The sequence below is a fragment of the Triticum aestivum genome, chromosome 5B (genome assembly GCF_018294505.1).
Source record: "Triticum aestivum cultivar Chinese Spring chromosome 5B, IWGSC CS RefSeq v2.1, whole genome shotgun sequence".
Classification (NCBI taxonomy): domain Eukaryota; kingdom Viridiplantae; phylum Streptophyta; class Magnoliopsida; order Poales; family Poaceae; genus Triticum; species Triticum aestivum.
The window spans coordinates 373146938-373156449 of NC_057807.1; the positions used below are offsets into that span (position 1 = coordinate 373146938).

General features: G+C 42.4%; 1 protein-coding gene across 3 annotated transcripts; it reads left to right on the forward strand.

Moving 5' to 3' along the window:
- The first annotated feature begins 3282 nt into the window (after positions 1-3282).
- Positions 3283-9234, forward strand: LOC123111919 (uncharacterized). 3 transcript variants are annotated; one of them, XR_006454895.1, is made up of 4 exons: positions 3283-3571; positions 3649-3821; positions 8021-8618; positions 8743-9234. XR_006454895.1 is itself a non-coding variant. In XM_044532800.1 (3 exons), the coding sequence occupies exons 1-3, from the start codon at positions 3428-3430 to the stop codon at positions 3931-3933; spliced, it is 327 nt and encodes a 108-aa protein (XP_044388735.1). In that variant the 5' UTR covers positions 3283-3427; the 3' UTR covers positions 3934-5580. The 3 variants fall into 3 exon arrangements, 1 of the variants encoding a protein (XP_044388735.1); XR_006454896.1 differs by having other exon boundaries at positions 8021-8514; XM_044532800.1 differs by lacking the exons at positions 8021-8618; positions 8743-9234 and adding an exon at positions 3924-5580.
- Positions 9235-9512: the final 278 nt, after the last annotated feature.

The window sequence follows — 9512 nt, forward strand, 5'->3', positions numbered from 1 at the left end:
TGGAATGTCATTCTCTCTTCTCTATGAAAAGGAAACCGAGCAAATATTAGTCTATATTAAGTTGTTTCTATATTAGTGTTTTTTAGCAAGTACTCTCGTTAGATAGGTGCAAGACATTTACCGGATGAGTTTGATTTTTTGGTACAACTTTATTTGTCTCCTTCTTCTTTTTATTGGGGTGCTGGTTGTCAAGCCATGATTTCTTTCGTCTCGAATTCTTCTTCGGAATTTCTTTTTTCTTTAGGCAAGCGGCCTGTAGACAATCCTCAAGTTCTTTAGATATATCTTCAGTTGTGCATGTAGTAGTAGGAGCTTTTTCTTCAACTTGCTTCCTAAGAATCCTCAAAGCATCATCTACTAGTTTGATGCACTCTTTTGATGCAACTGCTTGGGAAGCTATGCCATGGAAATCGTGCATGAAAAACTTCAACTGTTGCCTATCTTCCGATCTAGGGTCTTCCAAAACAATGTTTCCATGACTGTTTTGAATAGTTCCACTTCGTGCTTCTCAAGTCCATCGCTTCAAAATATAGTGGCCTGGAAGATATTTAATATTCATGACGTCAAGGGCTTTTAGAGCATGACTACACAATATACCAACTCTTTCAAATTGCCCACAATTGCATAGAACCTTTTGCTCTTCATAGTCTACAAGAACTTTGCACTCTTCTTCATATGAAAATTCTAGGTCAAGACTTGCAATCGCAACAGTATAAACATTGTGTTGTACCGATGGCTTGATGTATGCTGAGATGGATCTTTCATATTCATTCTGAAAATCTTCAAATATGTGTGGCGTGTAAACTTTGCTTGCATGTATTACCATAGGAGTCCTCATTCTGACTCTAGGTAATTTTTTCCTAGACTCATATTCCTCATTTACCTCGTTATCTCTTTTTCCTTGCACAACCCTCTCTACGTGCTTGAAAAACCGAAGGATGTCAAGACCAGACTTTAGATGGTCTTTCAAGTCACTGTTCAAGCTCTCACTTAATTGTGTGCTTCTCATGCCTATAGTGTAAGCATTCCTCATGTAACATCTTGCCCATTTCTCTTTTACTTTGTAGATGCTGTCCAACCAAGTTTGTGTTTCCACATTGCTTCTTATGGCATTGAAAGCGTCTTCAAAGGCTTCCTCTTCCTCATACTTGTACATGCAAGCACTGAAATCAGCAAGTACATTTGGTCCATCCTCGTCTTTTTTCTTATGAGGTAAGTGCCTGATGGCATTTTGCATTATGTGAAAAGTGCACAATCCATGCCATGCTTCGGTAAATACTGCCTGAATTGCATTACCCATTGCTACATCTTGATCAGTAAAGATTATTCTTGGTTGCTTTTTGTTATGCACTGATAGGAACGTGTTGAACAACCATTTGAATGATTCAAATGCCTCATCATATAAAAGTGCAGCACCAAAAATGACCATTTCTCTGAAATGGTTGAAACCAACAAACACACCAAAGGGTCTGTACTCTTTGTTTGTCCCAAATGTTGTATCGAAGGTAACAACATCACCGAAATGAGCATAGTCAATTATCATCCTTGCATCAGCCCAAAAGATATTTGCTATATTTTCATCGCAATCTAGTTGCATGTCATATTCAAATGCAGGATTCTCATTCTTTTTATCTCTAAAATACTTGAGCATACTTCCAGCTTCACCATACATCAAGTCCCTTTGTCGCCTGGTTCTCAAGTGGTTCTTGCGATCACGACATGTGTAGCCAAGGTTCAGTGGACCGCCAACTTGGCGACTTGCTAACTCATGGGCTTTTCTCGGTACAATTCCTGAATCATCTGTTGTTTCAATTTCAAATGCTTGCAAGGCTGAAATCTTCCTCTGTGATGGCATCAAGTGGCTTGTCCCAGGTAATTGCAAGACATGGTTGTGTTCAACAACTAACTCATGCACCTCATAATTTCGTGCTTCTCGGTCTATAGTAATTCCCATTCGAACATTGCAGCCGGTCCTTGTTTCTGCACGAGGACGCTTTGTATTATTATCCCTTTTGTCTTTTCTTATGTAGCCCTCATTGGAACAAACATATCTTGCTGAGGTGATTACTCCATCGAGTTTGCTCTTGTTTTCATAATTTATCCTTACATCAAAACCAATATGACCTCCATAACATGTCCAAAAGTTCCAAGCCTCTTTTGTGGAATTGAATTTCATATCAATCTGAGGCATCCAACTAGGAACCACATTTGTCCTGTAAAAGTTACACATAACTTATTTGTTTGTATGTTTACACTACAATCATAAGGTGATATAACCTGAGAATTTAACAAAATTGTCGGTACCTGTTAGCATCCTCATTACAGCTAGTCATATTCTCCATTAGACTTTCTCTTTGTTTTTGTTGCTAGGAGAAGGACAACAAAAGGGAGACCATCTGCATTAATCTCCTGTCATGTTTTGGAAATCCCAAGACTTGATGAGCAAATCATTTGTCTTACAAGCAAATATTTGAATACATTCATGCATTTTATCTTGAGCTTGTCCAAAACAATTGAGATCACTTCTATTAAAAAAATTTCACTCTAACATAATCTAAAAGATGCAGAAAATAAGTTTTGCATCTTGCCCTTATCATCCTCCATTAAGAAAATAGTAGCATAGCAAACTCAATCTACAAATTTTGTGCCTTGAGAACATGAATACAATCAGAGCATATGTGACATACCTTCAGATTAATTGTCTTCTTTTTTGTTGCTAGGAGAATCTTTATCGCCTACGGATCAGCTTGCCTTGGTTTCGCTCTGAACATGGAGGACGATCAGAAGAAAGATAGGGCAAAAGGGAGTTGATCTGTGCCGGGGTTCGTCTCCTTAGCTTGCCTTGGTTGCGCTCGGAACATGGAGGACAATCAGAAGAAAGATAGGGCAAAAGGGAGTTGATCTGCGCCACGTACAGATCACCGGTCAACATACAGATCACAAATCAACGTACCTTTGTCATATTATTTTACAAGGACGAACAGGAGGAACGAGGAAGATGAGCGGGACAAAGGCAAAGAGATCGCTGTTTGGCGCCAAGGAGGTTATCAGGGTGTGTTTTGTTTGGCACCAGGTTCTGTTTGGCGGCAATCCTGCAGCCGTACGAGATTTTCTACCACATAATTAGCTGTTTGTTTTCATTTATTAACAGAATCAAGTGGGGGTAATGAGAGCCGTCAGATTTAAATGGATGGCTGATGTGGGTTGGTACAGTACCCGTGCAGTAATAACATGACTGCAGAGGAGCCGAACACCCCCCCCCCCCCCCCCCCCCCCCACACACACACACACACCACCACCACCACCATTCCCTTGCCCGCCACCACCATTCTCTTCTGGTTGCGTGGTCTTGCCCTTCCTGCACCTTCCACATGCTCTTCATGGCCGCCGCCTGGCCCGCCTCAGGAAACTTGCACCATCACGCGACATGTTGTGGATCCATTCGAGGGGTAGACGGAGCAGGGCGACGGTTCTTGCCGGCGCCAAGGAGGGCAAACAGGAGAGCGTCCCGGAGACATATAATTCTGTCGATGCTGCCGCATCTGAGAGCGGCAAGAACCATGATCTTGAGGTAATTGATTGATGGTGGTCGAGAGCGGCAGTTGGCCCAAAGGAATTTTTCACGTTCTTCTTGGTTCTTTGGCGCAGGAACCTTCGCCTAAGTCGGACGAGGTCGCGGCGGTGTCTCGCAACACGACATTCATCGCCGCGGGAGTTTACGATGGCGCCGGCTCTGAGCCTGTTCTTGGCGCATCGCCGTCCTCGGTGTCGTCGCCCGCGGTGGTCACTCATGAAGACCATCTGGAGAGAAGCAGCACAAGGTGAGTTACTTAGCATACAACGTGTGATGCATTTTTTCTGGTTTATAGGTGTGTGTGCGTTCTGCTCTGATGGTATTTTTTTGAGTTGTTTCTGTTCTTCAGTGATGGTTAGCGATATGGTTCGGGATTCCGAAAATAGTTGCATACCGGGCCTGGCAAATGAAATTTGGGGGTCACACGCGGCCTTGGAATCCTTTATCTGCACTTCGTTTTTGTTCGACACAGCCCTGAACATATCACTGTTATGTCTCCTTGTGCCTGGTGATTTATGTATAACTGAAATTCTGAATGAACTCAAGTTGTCATATGGGAGTGCTTGCAATATTCACAGGTTGCAGTTTCTTCAATGCTAAATGTTTAGTTTCCTCGGACACCAGATTGCCTACACTTTAATGAAGTCGAGCCAGCAACCGTCGCCCATCTACTACTCCTATAAAAGCACGAGAGGGCGGAGAACCAAATCGTCTCATCCATCGAACCATATGATCTGATGGTCTAAATCACTCCAACATATCAAACGCATTTTACACTTTAATTACCCACCCTGCCACTCCTAAACTACTCTGCCTTTTCTGAGAAAAACTGCTTAGACCGATTCCACGCACATCTCAATTGCGTTTAACACCGAGTTTCAAAAAATGCGTTTAGCACAGAACTTATCCCACTCCACGTATCACCTCCTTCTCCCACGTTCGCACACACAGGAGCGCTCCATCCCCAACCTCCCTCCTATCCCGCTCGGCACCTCACCTCCCCGTCCCCGCATCCCCGACGCCGAGCCGCACTCCCTGGCGCCCGCATCGCCGCCCCTCGCATGCCACCCGCCCCGCACGCCGCCCCTTGCTCCTGGCCCTGACCGGCCCGCCCGCAACTCGCGGCTACCCTCCTTGCCACCCCTCGCTTTTTGCCCTGTCACCTCTCTCTCTTGCAGCCCGTTTGTCCCGCCTGCACAACCCACCATGCCCGTAGGAGCCTCTCCACGAAGTCGACCCTCAGCCCGCGTCATCGACGCGAAATCTCCCACGCCCATTGCTCGCACTAGACCAAGACGAGGATGAAGTCCATAAGTGGCTGGCGTAAGGAGAGTAACAAGTGTGTTTATCACGGACCCGATGGTAATACACTTATGCTTCCTCTCCTCAATAAACATTTTTTAGTTCAGCTGATTTTTTAGGAGCCATGATACGTATTGTAATATATGGGAGATGGAATTGAAGAAAAATATATCAGCTGATCTCATTCTATTTCATATTACAATGTGATAAATGCAGCAATAGCAAATCATGAAATATTTAATGTGGGAGATGGGATCGAAGAACAATACATTATGTAGGCTGTCATTCATTGTTTGGAGCACGACGACTGTTTTCCTGATAGGAAATATTAAGTTAATTGATCCCCTTGAACTCTTAATCATAGGACTATCACACAATCGTCAGTTTGTTTAATAGCATTAATTATGCTCACTCTATCTAATTTATTCACAAGTTTACATGTTGTCCATTATCTTGTTCAGTTTTGATCACTTGCCATACCACACTTCCATAATTAGCTGACACGCTCATACGCATATGTATAATTGTTAGACTTATTTAAGGAAATATGTCCTAAAGGCAATAATAAAATTGATATTTTATATTTTCTTATATCATGATAAATGTTTATTATTCATGCTAGAATTGTATTAACTAAAAACTTGATACATGTGTGGATACATCGACAAGACACCGTGTCCCTAGTAAGCCTCTACTAGACGAGCTCGTTGATCAAAGATGGTTAAGTTGCCTAATCATAGACATGTGTTGTCATTTGATAAATGGGATCACATCATTAGGAGAATGATGTGATGGACAAGACCCATCCGTTAGCATAGCATATTGATCGTTCAGTTTTATTGCTATTGCTTTCTTCATGTCAAATACATATTCCTCCGACTATGAGATTGTGCAACTCCCGAATACTGGAGGAATACCTTATGTGATATCAAATGTCACAACTTAACTGGGTGATTATAAAGATGCTCTACAGGTATGTCCGAAGGCATTTGTTGGGTTGGCACAGATCGAGATTAGGATTTATCACTCCGAGTATTGGAGAGGTATATCTGGGCCCTCTCGGTAATGCACATCTTAAGAAGCCTTGCAAGCAAAGTGACTAATGAGTTAGTTGTAGAATGATGCATTACGGAACAAGTAAAGAGACTTGCCACTAACGAGATTGAACTAGGTATGAAGATACCGACGATCGAATCTCAGACAAGTAACATACCGACAGACAAAGGGAACTACGTATGTTGTCATAAAAGTTCAACCGATAAAGATCTTAATGGAATATGTAGGAATCAATATAGGCATCCAGGTCCCGCTATTGGTTAATGACCGGAGAGGTGTATCGGTCATGACTACATGATTCCCGAACCCGCAGGGTCGCACGCTTAACGTTCGTTGACGCTAGAGTAGTATTGGGATATTTGATGAGTGGTAAACAAATGTTGTTCGGAGTCCCGGATGAGATCCCGGACATCACGAGGAGCCTCATAATAGTCGAAAGGTAAATATTTATATATGGGAAGTCATATTTTGGGTTCCGGAAAAAAGTGCAGTTTTTTCGGTATTGTATCGGGAAGGTTCCGGAGGATTCCGAAGGGGTCCGGAAGTCCACAAGTGGGTTCACCACGACCCAAGAGCTAGCATGGGCTCCGGGAAGGTGCCCTAGCCTTATTGAGCTAGGCGCACCAAGTCCTCGAAAGCCCATGTAGCTAGGGAAAGGGAAAAAATGAGTCCTAGTAGGAATAGGATTGGACTTGGATTCCAAGTCCTCCTCCCCCTTGGATGCGCCTTGGACTTTGGAGGGGCTGTTGCCACACCGCTCCACCTATATATAGAAGGGAGGGGGAGCCCCGAGAGGACACACAAAGCCCTTGATGCCCCTCTCTCTCCCCTTACTCCGTAGTTCCACCACCTCGTCCCGGCGACGCTTAGCGAAGCGCTGTCGGTGCTCCACCACCACCATCACCATCACGTCATCGTGTTGGTTGTCATCCCATCTATTTCTCCTCTCCTGCTTTCTGGATCAAGAAGGAGGAGACGTCATCCAGCCGCATGTGTGCTAAACTTGGAGGTGTCGTCCGTTTGGTACTAGATCGGTTGGATCATGATTTGATCGCGAAGAGTACGACTACGTCAACCGCGTTATACACTCTTCCGCTTAGAGATCTACAAGGGCATGTAGATGATCTCCCCCTCTCGTTGCTATGCATCTCCTAGATAGATCTTGCGTGTGCATAGAATTTTTTTGTTTTCCATACAACGTTCCCCAACACTTATATTTCAGACTTAGCTTGGAGTCACTGTGAAGTTCTTATCCCCTAATACAGTTCAACTTCTATAGAGGTACCTTTCTGCCCTCGCACACAATCTGATTTATTTTTACTCTTTAGTCCAACATGGTGGACTTAACTTCAATTCATGATGGAACTTTTTTGCTTGTTCGTGTACTCAATGATTATTTATGTATTTTTTTGGTGGGAGTTCTTGTATTTGTGCTGAACATAATAAGTATATAGTTCAACTGAAAAAGCCAATTTGATGAAAACAAGGGGAAGCTTATATTCATCACTACCTATTAAGGTTTTCTAACTTCATGATGTTTTATTTATTTTTTGTTTTCTAACTTAATGGTGTGTTATTTTTTATTATGAAAGCTTAAAGATAGATCAGTTTGTCTTGAAATTTATGTACTTTGAGACAGCCCCAAGATAAGAAGATAAGAGTGTAACATGCCATAATTTTTCAAGTACCAAAATTTTTTGTGGTGTACTCTCATTTGGTTCCTTGTAGTATTGCTCCTTTGCTTGTTCAAGCCTTAGCAAATATGATCAATGAGGAAAATTTCACAGGTCTGAAGTATCAATTCGATACTATAGATGTTGATAAAAGTGGACCAATTAGTGTATTGAAGAAACGCGGCATGTAAGATTTAGAGTACTTTCATATGAGAATGCTTTGCGTCCGTACTAGATGGCACTGACGATCTTTGTATGTTTTAGTGGGCCCTTGTAAAGAATCTTCACATTAAAGGATCCTTCTATTCTCAACATTATTCAAGCAGCAAGCTTTGAGATTGATTTCTTTTTGGTTCCCCTTTTGTTTCAGAGCAAACAACTGACTGCATGCTATTTTGTTTCCCTTTTGTTTCAGGGCAAGCAACTGACTCTATCTCTCAAGCAATTTATTCATATGTGTGATTGGAGTGGCGGTAACCATTTGTTCTCCGGCACTACTATCTGACAAGTACTCAATATTATACTAATCGTCATTGCTATAGAAGTGTTCATCCATGAATAATGAGACTCCACATGGTCCTGGAACGGCTCTCATACATGGGGTTCGGGCTACTTCCACCAGTGCTTCGCTTGCCTGATCTCTCTTCTAGCTCTCATACGGGTTATCGTTCCACGAGAGCAACAAAAGGAGACCAAGATGGTGGACAACATCGGTCCTTCGCTTGCCTGATCTCTCTTCTAGCGCTCGGAAAGGTGCATGTCCACATAAGATCCATGCCATACTTCAAGACCCTCATGTACTACCTGACCATTGTTGTGATCTTGTTTGGGATGTCGTATATCGTTGGCGTGCTGATCACTTTGGTGCCATCGAGCAAGGTGGTGCATCAGCTCTTCATGCTTCTCCAGGTCAGTTGTTGTCTCATTTAGGTGGCGCACAGACGTCTGTCTCGGCCTTGTCCTGAAGTCTTAAGTTCCTCGGAGCACTGATGGTATAAAAAGTTAAGACACAAGTGAGTTCAAGATAAAGCACATGAAGAAACATCTGAAAAAAATTAGTTGCTACCTGTTGTTTTGTTGTAATTCTGGTGTACATTTTAAGTTATTATCAGTTCATATAAAAATGTGTGATGCCAGGTTCTGAGGGCTGAGAAGAGGGATGCCAGAAACATCTACATGTTCAGCATCATGGGCAAGACGTTGACCACCAAGGAGAACAGATGTCTCCTGCGTCAAGATGGAGCGCAAAGTGCTCGATCAGTTGGTCTAGTCAGGTAGAATCACGCTCTTCGTGTTCCAGTACACCTGCTCCCTCTATTAGTGTTTATGTTTGCTCTAATTATATAAGGTCAACCGTTGGTGTTTAAGCAATCAAACTTCCAAATATCATCTCTATTAAAAACACATTTCATTCCTTCGTTTCACTGCTATTTGTAATGGTTTAATTCCTATTTGTGGACACACTCTAATTTGACTCTTGACTTTATTATCATTTTTTCCTTTATGTAACTACTAAAACTTCATGTGTTTCCTTCGGAAATTATATGTTGTGTTTCTACTCAGTGTGAGGTCATTTACTGATTGTTTAGTGATTCTACCTAATTGTGAACGAGGGTGATATTGACAAAAGCATCTTCCGTATGCAATAGCTTTTGTATTGCTGAAAATAGGTGGTGTTAGCTGTGCGACTATTGACATGTTCACTGGATCTAAAATTGGAAGCCTGTTGTTATATGACTATATATGATTCAGTTGAGTTGACATGACACCAGAAGATGACTATATGATTCAGCTTGGCCAACATGACGCCATTAGAATTGCTTCTAATCTTTTTGTTAGCTTTTTCCATGGAAATAGCTATGTGCTGCTTCAATGTGTACTTCAGTTGTGCATTACAGATTAAATAA

What these genes read in the sequence shown, in the direction of transcription:
- LOC123111919 (XM_044532800.1), top strand. Translation starts at nt 3,428, where the DNA reads ATGTTGTGGATCCATTCGAGGGGTAGACGGAGCAGGGCGACGGTTCTT. An exon ending in GCAAGAACCATGATCTTGAG is followed by an intron (nt 3,572 to 3,648) that starts GTAATTGATTGA and finishes TCTTTGGCGCAG; the next exon opens with GAACCTTCGCCTAAGTCGGA.